Source organism: Centroberyx affinis, unplaced genomic scaffold (genome assembly GCF_046629955.1).
Source record: "Centroberyx affinis isolate AG114_WGS23_722 - 3 ecotype Tasmania unplaced genomic scaffold, CSIRO-AGI_Caff_v1 ptg002187l_1, whole genome shotgun sequence".
Lineage (NCBI taxonomy): Eukaryota > Metazoa > Chordata > Actinopteri > Beryciformes > Berycidae > Centroberyx > Centroberyx affinis.
Window position 1 is genome coordinate 196,664 of NW_027280495.1, and position 18,782 is coordinate 215,445.

The 18,782-nt window shown below is 40.5% G+C and overlaps 2 protein-coding genes across 2 annotated transcripts; both read left to right on the forward strand.

The window, feature by feature from the left end:
* Positions 1 to 7,301, forward strand: LOC139655099 (uncharacterized). The gene is made up of 9 exons (XM_071532396.1): positions 1 to 145; positions 766 to 1,497; positions 1,793 to 2,338; positions 2,440 to 3,476; positions 3,812 to 3,840; positions 4,793 to 4,954; positions 5,670 to 5,736; positions 6,041 to 6,145; positions 6,420 to 7,301. The coding sequence occupies exons 1-9, from the start codon at positions 1 to 3 to the stop codon at positions 7,299 to 7,301; spliced, it is 3,705 nt and encodes a 1,234-aa protein (XP_071388497.1).
* Positions 7,302 to 11,018: 3,717 nt separating this feature from the next.
* Positions 11,019 to 16,334, forward strand: rom1a (retinal outer segment membrane protein 1a). Its single transcript, XM_071532383.1, has 5 exons — positions 11,019 to 11,070; positions 11,365 to 11,603; positions 13,896 to 14,326; positions 14,583 to 14,829; positions 15,352 to 16,334. The coding sequence occupies exons 2-5, from the start codon at positions 11,454 to 11,456 to the stop codon at positions 15,550 to 15,552; spliced, it is 1,029 nt and encodes a 342-aa protein (XP_071388484.1). The 5' UTR covers positions 11,019 to 11,070; positions 11,365 to 11,453; the 3' UTR covers positions 15,553 to 16,334.
* Positions 16,335 to 18,782: the final 2,448 nt, after the last annotated feature.

The window sequence follows — 18,782 nt, forward strand, 5'->3', positions numbered from 1 at the left end:
ATGACCATCAAGAAAAGGACCACAAGCACGGAAAGACGGTTAGCCCAAAATCTCAACACAAAAAACACCACCACCAAAGTCAAGGCCATCATCATTACCAGTTCCAGCAAGAGTCACATCAATCAGATGGAAATGATAGCCATGAGTAAGTTTGGCATTTTTTCTATTCATAGTAGTCTGTTACATCACCACACGGCCATCTTGGTAGGAAAATAATAGGTGATTGTAATAAATTAACAGGTGATTACAATAAAATGACAAACACAGCCAATGAGCTGTGCGTATTGTAAAGCGCCATATTGGTAGGCAATGCATGTGACATCATGGGAATACTATGAATTGTAAATTCATAGTGTAAAAAAACATTCATACATGTAATCTGTGCTTAATTTTACGATGGACTGAAATATTTCAATATTCTTTTAATATCTATTTAGCTTTTTTTTTCAGCAGAGAACTATGTTCATGTGAGTTTATGTGTTAAATCATTCATAGACTGTCTCTGCCTTTACAAAAAAGTGTGATCAGTAGGATAATTATCTCAGCTTTGTGTTGGTTTGTCTGTGTCCTCTAATACCACTGTAACTATGTTCTTTTGTAATAGCACCCAGTCAACAGTAGAGGACAGCAGCCTCCACCATCATCACCATGACCATTGCCATCAGCGTGACAGTGACAAGACTGATCATTCTCACCCTCATCATTACCGTCATAAACAAAAGCGTCACCATGTTGCAGACAGGAATTGCCACTTGCCTGTTTCAGGGACTTCTTCGAGCTCCTCAACTGGTTCCTCTTCATCCTCCTCTTCCTCCTCATCTTCATCAACATCCTCCTCCTCCGCCTCTGATTCTTCCTCCACTTCAACCTCTACCTCTTCCTCTACATTGTCCTCTGAGGCCAGCAGTGAGTCTTTTGGTAGACATCCACTTAGGAAGCCTCAGCATTCACAGTCCTGCACTGACATCTCCAGGAGACAAAGGGCCTTTGAAGAGGGAGATGACACAACCCCTTTGATCGATGATGAAGGTCATCTGAACAAGTACTCTGCCAAAGAGAAACGAGGGAGAGGCAAGCCCTCTCACTGTGGTCCTGCCAAGGGCACCCAGAAGAACAAACAAAGGAAAGCCAAGTCAATGGAGGCCCTCTCCAGACCTGAGGAAAGAGAAGAGCATGAAAATGAGGATGAAGATGAACTGGAAAGGAGAAAAAACGAAGCCAGGAAGAATTTGGTGAAGGAGAAACTGAAGTTTTCTGCCTTTCTTAATGAGATCACTCGACAGGTGCTCAGCCCATTGAGACTCACCTCTCTTGGGGTTACAGATGCTCAGAGGCCCTGCAGCCCAGGCCAGGCCTCCGTTAGATCCCATAAGACAGACAGCAGAACCGGGAAGCACAGACAGCAGAGGAGTCGACCTGGCAGCGCAGACTCAATTAGCTCCAGCAGTTGCTCTCATACCAGCATGCATTCCCAGCTCAGCAAGGATTCCCATTCTAGTAGGCATTCTCACTCTAAAGTTGGCAAATGCATGCACCATCGCCATAGTCACCGTCACTCTGCAGCAGACCAACCCCATCACATGCATCACAGCCCTAGAAGCTGCACTGATGTTAGAGCCAGCCCAAAAAATAGTTATTCCAAAAGACGTCACTCGTGGTCTCTAACTTCTCAGCATCACTCCCATTCACCTTCTAACAAGCACTACCACCACCATCACCAAGGAGACCATCACGGTTCCAAGCCTGATCATCACCATGGAGACCGTGATAGCCTAAGTCATCATCACCACAGAGACCACCACAACACAAGTCATCGCCATCACCAAGGTCGCCACCATAGTCCAAGTCATCACCATGGAGACCACCACAGTAGATCTCCTCATCATGATGGAGACAACCATGGTCCTGCTCATCACCATGGAGACCACCGCCGCACATCTCATCATCATCACCATGGAGACCACCATGGCCCTGCTCATCACCATCACCATGGAGACCACCATGGTTCTGCTCATCACCACGGAGGTCACCATAACGCACCTCATCATCATCATCACCATGGAGACCACTCTACTCCAGATTCTCATCATCATCACCATGGAGACCAACACAGCCCAATTCATCACCATGGAGATCACCACAGTTCAAGTCATCACCACCACCATAGCGACCACCCAAACAAAACACAACACTCTGATCATGAAGATCACCTTGGACACCACAGCCCAACTGATGATCATGGAGACCACCACAATAGAAGCCATCAACATCACCATGGCGAACAGCATAGCCCAACACATCACCATCACCATAGAGATCACTACAGCCCAGCTCATCAGCATCACCATGGAGACCACCAAAGCCCAACTCATCACCATCACCATGGAGACCACCACAACCCAACTCATCACCATCACCATGGAGACCACCACAGCCCAGATCATCCCCATCTCCATGGTGACCACCACAGCCCAGATCATCTCCATCACCTTGGAGATCACCACAGCCAAGATCATCACCATCACCATGGAGACCACCACAGCACAACTCATCACCATCAGCATGGAAACCAGCACAGCCCAGATCATCATCATCACCATGGAGACCACCACAATCCAACTCATCACCATCACCATGGAGACCACCACAGCCCAGACCATCACCATCACCATGGAGACCACCACAGCCCAGACCATCACCATCACCATGGAGACCACCACAGCCCAGATCATCACCATCACCATGGAGACCACCACAGCCCAGTTCATCACCATCACCATGGAGACCACCACAGCCCAGCTCATCACCATCACCATGGAGACCACCACAGCCCAGCTCATCAGCATCAGCATGGAGACCACCACAGCCCAGCTCATCAGCATCACCATGGAGACGACCACAGCCCAGCTCATCAGCATCAGCATGGAGACCACCACAACCCAACGCATCACCATCTCCATGGAGACCATCTCAGCAAAAGTCATCACCAAGGAGATGGCCCTCAGTCACATCACAACTCCAAAAACAATGATCCTGAGTCTCATGATCTGGCTCACTCAGACGTCCAGCACCATTCTGGTCATTCAGACTCCCTGCAACACCACCAGCATAATTCTCACCATCAGCACCACATCGCTCAATCAGATTCCCATCACCCATCACCTCTCTCAGATCCTGAACACAGTCCCACACACTCAGAATCACACTATGGCCATCACTCCTCTCACCAAATGTCCGATCATCGCCATCATCCTACCCGCGAGGAACCCCATCACCATTCCTTACATGCAGAGACACATAGCTTCCATCACCATGGTGACCACCACAGTCATGTGAAAGGGCATTTCCCTGTCAGTCTGCCTTCAGACAGGAAGCTTGAGTCTCTTTCCAGCAAGTCAGATTCACCCAGGAACACCAGCAGCCCCTCCAGTCAGGATGAGGAACAGACAGGATACACTGGCTCATCATTACATAAAGTATGGCATAACTCTTGGGGTTGAAGCTATAATTTTTCATGATGTTACGACATGTACACTGTGGTATTATTGACAAGCTAATAGTTGCCCATGGTTTATATTCTTGATTAACAAGTTATGCAATAATGTTCCACTCATTTGAGTATTGATTTTGGCATGAGCATGCATCTCATTGTGTGAGAACAATAGATTACTCATCACACATGGACATCAAATTGACATACAATTTGTCTCTATTGGTTTTCAATTTCTTTTTCTTTGGGCTTCATCAATACTTATTTCTGAATTGCACAATGAATGTCACGGTACAAAAATATTTTTTTCTTTCAATACAGGATAAGACACAGGAGCTGGGTAGAATAATGTAAGTTTGATTTGATTCTCTTGGTTTGGTTAACTGGTAAAAGTCATATGTGAAGTCCATGTGTATTTGGACAGTGATTGATGTGTTGGCTCCATATTCAAATTACTTTGGATGTGAAATGGCCAAATAACTATGAGTTTAAAGTGCAGATTGCCTGTTCTAATTTCTAATTTGAGGGTATTTTCAGATACATTGGATTAACAGTTGAAGAATTACAGCTCTTTTTTTGTACATACATGATATCAAGATATTAAGAATGACTGTGCAGTTTTACAGTCGTCTGCAAACTATATCAACATCACCAGGATGTTGATATCTTCTTGAAAGGTTGTATTTCCAGCCTTTTCACATTTCACATTTCTATGAGGAGGATGATGGACTTTACTCAGAAATTGCTCTGAGGCTGTTGAAAAAGATGGTTGGAGTAAATTAAAAAGTACAAAAAGGAGAACGAGTGTTTTATTCATCGAACCAGAATTCAATCAGCATGCTCCTGCTAGAGAGCTTTAAGATTTGGATAAACATTTTGAGATTTTCTGCTGACTGATTTTCCCAAATAGTTCAAAATGGAAAATGAGTTGTGAGAAACAAACAGCACTAAACCTGTTCATGACAATTTTGAAGGTTTTTTTTTTTTTTTGTAGCAGGAGCACAGTGATTCAGAGCTAGCTTGAATGCTTAGGCCCTTGTTTACTTTTTATTGTGTACTTTATACTGCCTCATTTCAAGCTATGTATAGTCAGAGTGAATCTTTATAAAGTAAAATAAAAATCATACTGAAATGTAAATAGCCTCAAATTAAAGCCAACACTCTGCACTAACCACATAGGCATTGTGTCATTTCACATCCAATTTAATATGAGTATAGGGCCAAAGACTAAAGAGATTGCTGTACATTGTCTCCCTCAGTGTGTTATTTCTCTTTTGTATTTTTGCCTACTTGTCCTTACAGGATGCTGCAGGAGCAGAATGAGGGCCTGCACCACAGTTTGCTGAAGACAGCGGTGAGAATGGAGTGTTTAGGAGAAGAATTTATGAGCAGCCAGAAGCTGTTGGAGGCAGAGCTTCAGAGGACACGAGTGGAGCACAGCAACCTCATGGAAAGGTTCAAAAGGTAAAGAATGTGCAATATTTGACAGCCAAAGCCAGCCACACACTGAAAGGCTACTGCCCCAGTTAATGACCTGATTTGGCCATCTTGACCAGTCAGTATGGACCAATCTTGGCAGCGTTAGAACAGACGGTGGCACTGATGATCTTCTAGTATCAGTCTAATGTGTGCAAGCCTCAATCTGTTGGCCCCGATCTGTTGCCCTCAATAATAACTGTGTTTTGTAAGATACTGCGGTTTTCACATGACCTCCACTTGTCTACACAGCTATTAATTGTCTGTTTTGACTGTTGAGTAATGACAGGCTCTGTTGAGGATCTATGCAAATCCAAGTCTTTTAGTATGTGATCCCCATTCTTGCCTCATTCTTACCTCATGTTCTATTGTGCACCTCTCCAATACCATAGCCAGAATTTTTGAGGTTGTCTACTGTGAATTGACCTCTGTTTTCATCGTCTGTCAAGATTGCCATGGTTCTGTCCCAAGCTTTAGACCAGGGTTCATCGATTCCGGTCCTCGAGGGCGGAGGACTTGATGATCCCTGCTTTAGACAATAGATAATAAAGTAGCACAAGAGTTGTTATACATGATGATCTGGATAGTAATATTACTTTACCTTATGTAATGTGGGATGTTGCAAACTATATATTGTATTGTATGAGTAAATATGCTCTCTCACTTCCTCTACCTCTCACTCTCTCTCCCTCTCTCTCTCTAGACTACATGATAACTACTCCTCCACACAACAGACCAATAATCTTCTAGAACAAAAGCTTCATTCAGTGGTGAGATCCACACTATTTCTACATGTCCTCTGAATATGTATATATGTATGTATATATATATATATTTATATATATATATATATATATCGACATTACCTACCTTATACCTACATTAAGAGCAACATAGATATATAGATAGATAGGTAGATACAAGTTTTAGGGACATTTATAGGCCTGTCTTTACCAATTTGTTTAAGATTTACTAAGCAGTGGTAGCTGAAAGTGACAGAATGTGACATAGGTCCCCTACCTATGGAGGGTTTAATGTACTTCTGTCATAATTATGTTTTCTGTACTCCATCAGGCTCAGAGTATGGAAGGAGAACGTGAGAGGTTGAATCAACGTATTTCAGCACTAACAGAGCAGCTTGCCAATGCAAAATTTGCCACCAACATGGAAACTTTTAATGTAAGAACTTCACCTCCATCTGATAAACAACTCCAGGCAAGAAAAAAAAAAGATCTAAGACCAAAATGCAAAGATGAAGAAATGTAGATTAAATGTTGAATGAGTGTGATATGCCCTTATTCTGTTAATTTACTGTACACACTATATTTCATCTTCTTCCATGGACTCTGTTTGGTTTATTTATCCCCATATTTTAGAGTTTTTACATGTTGTTCTTTGATTTGGGACCATTTGATTAATAAATTGATCCATTTCCAAACTTACCTCTACTTAGGTAACATCAGCGCTGCACGAAACTGTTGACCACCATTTCCAGTCAGACAATCCCATCAACCAGTTTGTTCTCCCCAGTGCTCCCCCTCCGGCTCAGTTCATGGACATAACTGGTCATAACTATGGAAAGGTCAAAGCAGCTGGGCAGGAGCAATCTCTGGGGTCCGTTCCAGAGGAGGAGGAGTCTGACTGGTCGGAGATGGGTGAAGAAACCCCACGATTTATACTAACGGGATCAAACAGAGGTCATGCAAAGACTGTTGCGTTTTCCCCATGGAGACACAGCGAGGGAGAAGGGGACATAGACAGCGAGTCAGGGGGTGAGGAAATCGTCCGAAGACACCTTCCACGTTCACTGCAGATACCTCACCTCCAGTTCACTGTCCACAGTGAGATTTTACCCGTCCCTCTAACCGATGCTTGTCATGCCGGTTTCATGAACCTATCTGACGGCATGATGGGCGAGGGCGGCTACAGGGTCACCGCAGGTCAGAAACTCGGCTCTCCCATCCTCATCCGGTCAGCTAGCCTGGAGGAAATGCCTTTGGCACATCACCGCATGCAGGAGGAGCTACGAGGCACAGAGGCCATGATGGACCTCCACCATCCAGAGGACGAAGCCATCGAGGATTCAGATAATGAGATCATTCATCACTGGAGGGCGAGCAGTGACAGTGACGCAGCCATGGGGAGACCTCTAGAAAGCAGGGCGTCGGAGCCGGATCGCAGCCTGGCCAGCCTGCAGTCAGCCCAGAGGATGCTCAACCACTTTATCTGTGAACTGCAGCCCAGTGAGGGAAATGGTCAGGGCAGGGGGGAGGTGCAAGGCTGGACAGGAGGGTTTCCAGACGAGGTGTTGAAAGATGAACGAACACAGCTGTGACAGTAAAATATGGGCAAGGTTCACTGTTATTGAAGTCACAATTATTTATTTAACCTTTATTTATCCAGGGAAAGTCAACTGAGCAGGCATGCTCTTTTTTCAGAAACGCCCTGCTTCACTTTCACACTCATGCACACATTCACACCTGGGAGCTGCACACACTCTTCTACTGTTTGACACTGTGCCGCTCTACTGGAGCAGTTGGGGGTTAATTGCCTTGCTCAAGGACACCTCAACAGTAGTTCTGCCACACTCCATTTACATGTGGTTTGAGACTTACATTTTGAACTGTCTGACACACTGGCTTTGCTTTGGACAGACTGTCACTAAATACCCTTTTCCAAACAGCACCCTGTGTTGCATCATTTGTTTTTCATGAACCTGTATACACAAATAAATAATCAGTGCTTGAACAGCTGGCATGTAAGGTGATTATGTGCCAGTCATATTCAGCAAGCACTCAGGCTGTGTTCTCTCCTGATAAATATACTCAGCACACACTAACAGTTTTAACCAAATTGATATGAGTTGAGAACAAGACAACCAACATTTGTTGAGTGGCAGTGGAAGCAAAACCACTGGCCTCTGTCCAACAGTCAATCTTAAATTGAAAGAACATCCATCAATTAATGACTGACAATAGTTACATTAGAGCAATGTCTAAAGCTAAGAGATTACATGCAGTTTGGTTTGTTTTTTCTTCTTTTAACGCTATTACAGTAGTAATTTGTTTGTACAAAGATCTGTTAATACATTCTGACCAAGTTGGAGGGTTTAGCTTTTTCAATTTGATATCAGTATGGTGTTTTCAAAATTTATAATCAAGGGCGTGTTCTTTGATTATAAATTAAATGTATAATTTATAAATGTTAATAATTATAATTACAGAGTATCTCCTCAATACTTGAACTAAACAGAGAAAGTTTAGGCTCTTGGTTGTTCAATATGTAAGCACTGTGGACAGACTACATTATGTTTATTCTCATAAGCACATGCAGTTTTGTGACAGCCATAACTGTTTGCCTGTATTCAGTGTTTTACTTGTATGTTGTATGTATTTATACACACACATAATAATTTTTTCTGTACCTTGAACACCTTACACTTGGTCTTTAAATGATAAGCTAGCTCTGTATTTCTGTTATATAGATGCAGATGTAGGCATCCCCTACTTAAAGTAGATATTCATTCATTCTGAGGAATAGGAAACAAGAAAAATAAATATTTATTCTCTATATCTATTCCCCTTATTGCATGAAACTTTATTTATTCACATTAGATGTTGTATTTTTTGTGTAGATACCCACAATTACGCATTGTTAAATATTTGATGTTCTAACCTACAAATTATTTATCACAATTTACACTAATTGTTTTTATTGTGGAGGGCAAAAAATGCAAAAAGATTAAATATTTTTCCTGTTTTGTCCTGTAAATCAGTTTTCCTATTTTAATGTAACATACATAGTCTTAGGTATGTATCATATATTAATGTATATTTATATAAAAATACATAACAAATACAGCTTAGATTTGAATATAGGTATGGGTAAAGGTATTCTCCTTTCTCTGTGTAAAACGCTGTCCTTTTACGATTAACCTACAACTGGTGCAACAGAATTACTCTTTAATTAATGTAATTTCACCTGCTTGTATGATTGTCATCCATGTATCATTTTCCATGTAACATCTAATAACACAAACAATAAAGATAAAATCATTTATTTGACGGTCTACATTTTGGGTATATTCACATATATTCTTGAAGAATTTGCCTTGTAGATGGGATATTTTGGAATTACCTTAACCAATTTTACAGCGGTTCAAAGTACAGCTGTAATTTACTTTAGTGTTTACAGAAATTTCAAAATGCAAACACACCATACCAGCAGTATGTGGGGATACTTCCGAGTCCCCGGCTCACTGCTGCACAGTTAGAGTTTGTCTCAGTGGGTGAGAGGGTCGCCTCAATGCGATTACGAGTTGTGTTGTGTGGAAATGGTGGGTGAGGGGGTTTGTGGTGTGTGGTGCTGGAGAAGATGGCGCCTACTGTCTCCATAGTCCTACTGGGAGACCTCAACACTCGCATGGGCGCTGCCTGGGAAATCTGGAGGGGTGTAATTGGTAGAAATAGCCTTCCTGATCTGAACTTGAGCACTGTGTTGTTATTGGACTTCTGTGTTAGTCATTAGTTTATCCATAATGGATGAGATCTGTCCTGAAATGCTGAAGGCTCTGGATATTGTTAGGCCGTCATGGTTGGCCGATAGTTGAGCCTCAGGAGGATCAATGTGTTTTTGTCCATGGTCACAGAACAGTGGACCAGCTTTTTACCCTCTCATGAATAATCAAACGCTCATGAGAGTTTGCTAACGCTGTACACACATGTTGGGTGGATTTGTTAAAGGCCTAAAACTGTGTTCCCTGAGCTCTCAATTTACTGGTCAGTCTTCATTCTGACCCACAACTATGGTCACAAGCTCTGGGTAGTGACCGAAAGACTGAGATTGTGGATAGAAGTGGCTGAAATGACGTTTCTCTGCAAGGTGGCTGGTGACTCTCTGTGACAGCGTGAGGAGCTCAGGGATCCAAGATGACCTCAAAGTCCACGCTGAGTGGGTCCAGTGACCCTGGGTCAGACCCAGGACACGCTGCAGGGACAACATCTCCCAGCTGGTCTGGGATCGCCTTGGGATCGGCCATGAGGAGACGGAGGAAGTTGCCCTGTTGCCACCGCAACACTGAACCAGATAAGCAGGAAGAAAATGGATCGATTGATAATGTACCTTGTGATACCTTGTATTTAAAGGCAAGATTATTTCAATTTAAGGATGGCAAAGAGAGCCTAGTTATTTTCTTTGATTCAGTATAGTTCCCTGCCAGTCTCAACTACCTTCTACAAATACCCCAAACTTATGATAAGCACCTTTAAATATAATACAACACAATCAGGGTATCATTTTGTTTTTAAAAGGTAACCAATGAACTTACAGTAGTCCCATTGGTCAGGTGCATCTGGAACCAAGTGAGTAATTCCAGAATTTACTACTCCAATCATGAAAAACCAAATGTCACTGAGTGATGACATAAAATCTGTGAGAAGGGTGTATTATGTAAATGGGCCCTACAAAGAGGTACACTTCTGTGAATGCCCTTCTCAGCTTCTCATGGGCATTAGAAAGGATAATCAACACTTACTCTCTTTGCCTCTATTCCTTCCCTTCTCCACTAACTGAAGAGGAAGACTCCACCCATGTGAATTTATTTCTTTGAGCTTAGACATGTTCATTTCACTTTTACTTTCAACTTTTCGTTCATACGTCAGACATAATTGTATGAAAGCAAAACATGAATAAAATATTTCTCAAAATGGAAATCAGATTAAGTCTTGTCTTCATCTCATATTCTTTCATCTGATATTTATTACACTCTGTGTGTACCTGTGTGTGTGTGTGTGCTTGTGTTTTGAAGTTGTTGTGTCAAAAGGATCAGTGCTGCACAGTTAATGCCTTATAATATCTATCTCCCTGTCATGTTCAATTTGGTTTGTCATCCATGTCCCTCTCTGCTATATGAGGAAGGGTTTGCTGAGCAGACAATGGCCTGGATTCAGAGACCAATTTAATAGGATAGGTAGGTATTAGTGGTAAGACGCTCCAGCCATCCAGTTTTGCCAAATCCAGTATGTAAAATCCACTGTGTGGCACAGTGTACAGTGGTCTGAGGACATATCTGGATTTTTTCTGCACTTTTTGGGGCGACAAACAAGGTGATCTTTGGCCCACTAACGAATCCAAGACACACCAACTGAGATATAAAAGTTTTCTCTTTCGCTTTCTCTGGTTCTTAGTATTCTCCAAGGATTTTTCTTTTGCTAACCTGTCTTTCTTTTTCACTGTTGGATAAGTTTGTTCTCATGTGGCTATCGTCAGTGTCTTTTTGATTGTAATCACTCCAACGCTACTGGTCCATTTTTCTAATTTTTCATCTTTGAACCTTTTTAATTCAGCTCCTCAAGTATTCATTTTGAGTCCAACATCTGCACTCTCCTCCTTTCCCACAGATAAAGCACAGCATCGTCCCGTCCTCGCCGCTGTCCTTCCCCTCTTCCCCTGGTAAGACTCGGAGCCCTCGAAACCCCTCGCTGCAACCATGGTGGTGATGAAGATGAAGTTCCCCTTTGCGAAGAGGGTGAAGCTAGCCCAGGGACTATGGCTGCTCTCCTGGGTGGCCACAGTGGCCGGGGCCATCACCTTCACCCTGGGCTGCATCCTCAAGACGGAGCTCCGCAAGAGGGCAGAGGTACTTCTAAAGTTTTACATCCTGCCACTTTGGAGTTTAAGCAATAATTCATAAGCATTTTTGGTCCATTTTTGCTGTTGGTTCTTTTTCTACATTCATATTACCAACAAGATACAAGGATCAAGATAATATTGTAAGGCTGGCTTTACATGGTGCAGCTGGAATTCAACTTCAGTCCTGTGCAACTTAGTTGTGTTGGAGTCTCTTAGGAAAGCCTTCCATTGAAAATCATGAATTGGGTTTGTATTGTCATTTGCATTTGAGTTCAGGATGAGTGCACAATAATTGCATTGTGTAAAGCCAGCATAAAAGGATACAACATATAGCATAATTGTTACGTGACTACGTAACATAATTAGTGACGTACTGTGATATTCTTCAATAATAGTTAATATACAGTATGTGTAGGTACTAATGCATTCATGCTATGGACATAATATACAAATGACAAATCAGTGAGTCAGGTTGCCATGCTATACTTGCTATACTTATGACCGACAATACAGATAATACACAAGCTACTAATACCGTTTCTAAACTCTCTAAATTGTACAGTAAAAGACCTACATTAAGGGGCAAGATAATAGATATTTGATAATTGTAAGGTCATACAGGTCATGACATACTATAATGTATTTATTTACATTAATAACTACACTATAAGTACACTTGACACATGAACAAACATGCCATCTGTGCCTGACTTATTTTCAAACCACTGGCACAATCTTTGTAAGCAATCTGGCCACAGAGACTTTTTGGAAGTTTGTTTGAGATTGTGGGTCAAAGCATATTTCAAATCCTTCCTCATATCCAACACAGGCAGCCATATGAAATATTCTTTTTGAGTCCTGGACCCAAATGAGAAATTAAGTCTCTCACTGTCGAACCCTGGCTCATGAAAATAAAATGTTCTTGTTATATGGAGACCCACCAGAACTAAACACGTCTGTGACCCACTTTGGATCCTGACTCATCGTTTGCTAAACCTGGCTCTGTCTACAGTCTTCACTCTTAATCACCTTAATCCCCACGTTTGAAGACAATCATCAGAATTTTGCATCATTAACAAAACCTACACTGCTCATTCACTGCAATGTATTTGGATGTATTTTAATTACATATTTAAATATATTTGTGTATTTTTAATTATTTGCAGACATCAAAAAAACATAATGTGATCTCTCTCTCTCTCTACTATGCTACGACTGTATTACATTATATTATATTACAATTAATTGTATTAATTTTATTTTAAAAATACCAAAATATTTCTTCACAAAGAATTTTGTGACAAAAAAAGCCCTTTTCAAGCTACCTGAACAGCTTGATCCTGTAATAGCGGACTGATGGCAATATTCAATAATAGAAAAAGCAGCAGATCACACCAGTAGGACTACATTATCCTCTGCACAAACCAGTGAAATATGTTTAGTTATACACCAACAAGACTTCAAAAGCAGATGGCACAGAATGTCTTGTTCAAGGGAGATCATCTACTGTCTGCTGTATATCCAACAATCCACATCACCTCATATCAAAGGGGTTTCAGATCTGCAATCATTCAAAACAATTCAATCAAAACCTAAAAAATGAGCACAAAACATACAGTATCCCTTAGGAACACATAGCCTCATTGGGCAATAAGACATTTGACAAGTTATATAACTTTGTGGTTTCATACTTTTTCTCTTTTGCCAATCATGTCAGAGAAGCAAGGTTGTGAATGGAGGCTCGCTGGTTCGAATCCCAGCTGGTAAAATTTGGGTAGAGGAAGTGAATGAGACATGCTCTCCCCTTCCTCACAGTTACTGTTAGGTTGCCCTTGAGCAGCACACTTAAGCCTCAATTGCCCCAGTTGAGCTGCTCAGTGGCCAACAGCAGAAGACTGTGGTCTAACTGAGAAGCTCATAAGAATGGATGTTTGTATATAAGTGTGAAGTGATGCTGAAAAATAACAAATGTGGAAATCTTCCCTGTGTAAATAAAGATTAAAAACAAAAACATTTGCCATTAGACAGTTGGTAGAATTTTGTTGTTTTGGTTTTTGGAAATCAATGTTCAAAGATACATTTTCAGATGCATTTTGAATATACAAATTAGATGTAATTTAAGTAAATACATTGCTTCAATCAGGCATTTTGTAATATATTTTCATACATTGGTTGAATGATATTTGCAACTTTTAATCAGATACATTTTGATGTATTTTTGCCCATCTCATGTATTGATTTCCCTACAGAAAATAAATGGAATGTATCTTCATTATATTATTATTTGACTTGCTTACAGGTAATGGATAACACAGACATACATGTTGTGCCCAATACCCTTATGCTTGTGGGTCTGGCCTGCTTGGGTATCAACTACTTTGCTGGGAAGATCTGTCAGGATGCCCTGGACGCCGGGCGGTTTCCTCGATGGAAGACCTTCTTGAAGCCCTATTTTGCAGTCTCTTGTTTCTTCACTGTCCTCATGCTGCTGACTGTGGTAATGAGCTATGCCATGAAGGGCAACCTGGAGTCTTCTCTGAAGATTGGCCTGAGGAACGGCATCCGCTTCTACAAGGACACAGACACCCCAGGGCGCTGTTTCCAGAAGCAGAACATCGACCGCCTACAGATGGATTTTCAGTGCTGCGGAAACTCCGACTACAGGGACTGGTTCGAAGTCCAGTGGATCAGCAACCGCTACCTTGACTTCAGCTCTAAGGACGTGAAAGAGTAAGTTGTGGAAAATGTTGCTGGGTGCAGTGATGTGTGTTTCACATCTGTGAATATTCATGGCTGGATCTGAAACCTTTGCATCAGCAACATTAGCAAAGTTTATCACAGGCGCAGAAGGCCCATGTGATTTAATGATCCAGTGATGAACAATCATGGAATTGCCATCAGTGTTAGTAATCTGACACAAATGCAGGTTGCAAAGCCTTCCTTGTTGTAGACCCTTTGTCTTGTATCTTTGACATTTCTCTTCCAGCCGCATCAAGAGCAACGTGGACGGCCGTTACTTGGTAGATGGAGTCCCCTTCAGCTGCTGCAACCCCAGCTCTCCACGGCCATGCATCCAGTATCACATCACAAACAACTCAGCTCACTACAATTATGAGCACCAGACCGAGGAGCTCAACATCTACGTCCGAGGCTGCAGGGAGGCGCTGGTCAACTACTACATGGGCCTGATGAACACCATAGGCGCTGGAGTGCTTTCGGTCTTCCTGATACAGGTACTATGAGAAGAATTACAATGGTCCTATTATCATTTCAGGCAGAATTGATACAAATGAGATACAGGTGATACCAAGGTGAGATTTTAATTTGGAGGCACATCAACACTTAACAACGCCATTGTAGGAGTTGGATGAAGGAAAGTACTGTTGCGCAAGTAGTGCAAGACACCTGAACTACATTATCATGATTTTTGTATTGTTTTTTAATGTACATATAGCATGCTTTGGAGAAGCCACACAAGGCCAGCTGATTTAGCATTCAAAAATGCTATAACTCAAAGGTTTTATAGATTAAAATCCTGACTTGATTTACAGTGAGAACTAGATGTATGTAGTTGACATGGGAGATCAAGTTAATTAAGCCCTTCATTTTTTTGTGTTCTATGTATTTTTAAGTGTCTGATATGCAGAATTTTAGCCATAAAATGCCACTTTCTGCTGGCATCCTGGGTGATGCTTTGTGATAGAAGCCATTCTCTGTCTAACCTGCTCCCCCTCTCTTTCCCTCCTCCTTCCCAGGGGTCTGTGCTGGTGAGCCTGCGGTACCTGCAGACAGCCATGGAGGCAGTGGCAGGGCAGGAAAACACAGAGATTGAGACAGAAGGGTACTTGCTGGAGAAAGGGGTGAAGGAGACCATCATGGAGTACATGAACCCTGTGCTGGCATTCCTCTTGTTAAACAAGGTGGAAGAGGGCACTCCTGCAGGGGCTGCCACCTAAAGCACACATGATGAGCACAGATGATTTTTATACAGAGTGGGGAAATTGAATGAATGATAATATAAATTTGAAAACAACACATTAATCAAGAATTTCTTTGAATTTCACTGACTGAAGTAAAGTAATGTTTTATCCCCAAATGATGTGGAGTGATGTGGATCGTACCATCCAGTCACATCAGGGTAAAGGTGTTCTTTCTTATACCAGTTATCTGAAAAACATTAATCATTTACCTGCTATCTTCTACTGCATGTTTACTTTCCCGTTCAAATTCCAAATACTGAATTGACGCCCACTCAGTGACCAGAAGAGATACCCATGGCAGTTATGATCTATCCATGATTGCTAACATTGATGAGTTACTTGTCAATACTCCTTAAAATGAATAATATGCTCAAAAGAATTGAGCACCATCTTTATTTCTTTTTTCCTGTTATTTACATGAATGATAAACCCATTATTGTTATATTTGTTTACAGCTTGTCAAATACACAAAACCAGTTTGTATCATAACATTGTTCAGAAATGATCTCCCATGTGCATTGCTAATTGCAAATATCCTTTCCTATGTCAAAGGTATTACAAATCACTACATAATCACTGGGTATATAATAATTCAAAAGGTGACGTACAAAAACTATTTTGATCTTTAATTTTTCCTAAAAAAAAAACAGCGATGTAAAGCTGACTGTAGAGAGACATGAGGCACAATGCTCTGCTGCGCAACACTGCAAAAAGTCTATGACACTATAATGCAGAATTATTATAACAGATTATTTATTAAAGATTTAAATTTCTAATTGCTCTGTGGAGTGGAGTCACTTATTCCTTCTTCTTCCAATATAATTACACGCACATTATACATCATATTGCACACAATGTCACCCTCCATAACAGGCACAGGGTGCTACCTCCCCCCTCCCTCTCTCTGTCTGTCAGGGAAAGGAATAGGATTATGAAGAGTGATTAATAGATGTCAGTAATGCAGTGAAAGCTGTGAAGTGTGTCCTCTGTCCTGACACCTTTCTGAAAGCTGCTAATCCAATTTGTTAATACTCAACCTGCTGCCCCAGCAGTCCCACTCCTACGTCAGGTGGATGTGAGATATGATTTACTATGCAAAGTTTTTATCTGTTTATACAAGTTGAAATACTTAAAAACATTTATCTTTTGAATGCAGATATGCTGTAATTTCTTTGTACACAGGGGGCTCATTAGACCATCATCATTCATTTATTAGAGGAGACATTCTAATATAATCACACGAAAAAAGAAATAACTAAATAATGGGAAACACTATTGAATTGTTCATGAACATGGTTCCTCTATTTCAGGGCAGCAACAGTACATGAGCCTGATTCAGTGACCAGTTTCTGAGGTAAACTATTAATAATAATACCTTACATAATGTCTATCTATAATGTGGCGAAAATATTCCACAGGGATGTTGGTCCATGCTGATGACAGTTATTTGTTCTGAGGCACACACAAATTTCAAACATTTTGGCTGAAAATATGGAAATTTTGACTGAAAAAGTCTGAAAATTCCCGGCATAGGACAAGAACACAGGTAAGTACCCTTGTGCTTGCTTGAAGTGGCTGGAAAATATGAAAAAAAAAATAGAGAGAGAATGTGCTCTGAAAACAATTAATTGGGGTACAAGGGTAAAAAAGTGAGAACTAGCTTAGTGCTAGTTACATGCCTGCCAGCTGTGAGCATCTTGAGAAATACTGTAACAAGTGAGAGTGTTTTTCTATGACAGTAATGGACACAAACAACACCTCTAATCTTTTATCAACACTGCTTATTAAGAAGACAGAGGGTTTGGAGTGGAGATGATACAAGTCATTTGTTTACAGTCTTGAATAATGTCTTGACTGATTAATAGGTTGGCCATTGAGAAGAACAAAATGTAATGATGTAATTTATTGTGTTGCAATTGAAATGTAATGATTATTGTAAATAGGTTTTATAAAGAGTGTGTGGATGTGAGATAATAGTGTGCTTGAGTACCTGCATGGGTTAATCATCATAATAAAGTGTATTTACTAACTTATTAATATTAGGCGAGAAGATGAAATGAGTTGGTAATAGATTAGTTTGTGATTGTTTTGAATAGCGTAGCATAAAATAGGATATTTACATATAATTCTGTGCTAATATAGAATTCTTAATGTTTTACTTGGAGTGTGTATGTTTTCTAACTCGTTAAGGCTTTCATGATAAACATGTAATATTTTATTTTCATGTATTAAACATTTGTCTAGGTGAGGAGTTATTTATTGTATGCATTTATTGTAACTGTGGTGGCAGTCCATTAAGATTTTGTGGAATGGGATCCAGTTTATTTCATGATGTTTTGCGTTTGATGAGATAGGTAAGTAAGTTTTGGATGTTGGAAAGGTTATGGAAAGTTATTTTATTTATGTATTTATTTATTATTATTATTTATTTTAGTTATTTAAAGGCGCAGTGTTTTTTGCTGACCGCTAGATGTCCTATATTGCATAACCAGATGTCCATCATATCAGTTAGTTATACAGGAGTCAAGTAGCCTATAATGTTGGTTTTGTGTTGACTTTAGCCAATATGCATGGTTGGTGTAGAGTAGCAGATTATGTTTAGACATGACAATTGCTCTAAGCTTAGCTAAGGAGCTATGGTTATTTGCCAAAAAATATGTCAGTTTATATATTGCCAAAGCATCGAGAGTTGATCAGTGTTGAACCTGTCTGCATCATTCCAACATATTAGAGACCTGATGAGAAAAAGATCCTTATGCACCATCTTGGCAATTTAAGCAAAGGTGAATACTCTGGGGAACATGCAGTCTGGGAATATGTGACATTCACAGACAGAGAGACAATTTTTGGTTTTAAATTAGTGATTTGCAAAGAAAGCATGGGGAATTACAACCCTCTCCCTTTTTAATCCATTCTTTATTGTAACAAAAGAGGGGTGTTTTTCAATAAGTACATTTCTTTTTAAATTGATTAAAAAGTTTATATTAGTTCTATTCTTGTCTTTTGTGGGGCCTAAGACCAACCGCCCCTGAGGATAATGCATTACAACATCATAAAGGTAATAAAACATATATTTGTATACATCACCATATTAGAAAAAACTAAAATAATGAGCCTATAACTGAAATAAATGATACAATAAAAAAAAAAGTAAAAAAAACAAACAAACAAATAAATTAAATGCTAATATAACATATTACACTTTG

Coding starts and splice junctions, on each gene's coding strand:
- LOC139655099 (XM_071532396.1), top strand. CDS start 1: ATGACCATCAAGAAAAGGACCACAAGCACGGAAAGACGGTTAGCCCAA. Junction 3,477..3,811: donor CTGGCTCATCATTACATAAA/GTATGGCATAAC, acceptor CTTTCAATACAG/GATAAGACACAGGAGCTGGG. Junction 3,841..4,792: donor CAGGAGCTGGGTAGAATAAT/GTAAGTTTGATT, acceptor TTGTCCTTACAG/GATGCTGCAGGAGCAGAATG.
- rom1a (XM_071532383.1), top strand. CDS start 11,454: ATGGTGGTGATGAAGATGAAGTTCCCCTTTGCGAAGAGGGTGAAGCTA. Junction 14,327..14,582: donor AGCTCTAAGGACGTGAAAGA/GTAAGTTGTGGA, acceptor TTTCTCTTCCAG/CCGCATCAAGAGCAACGTGG. Junction 14,830..15,351: donor TTTCGGTCTTCCTGATACAG/GTACTATGAGAA, acceptor CCTCCTTCCCAG/GGGTCTGTGCTGGTGAGCCT.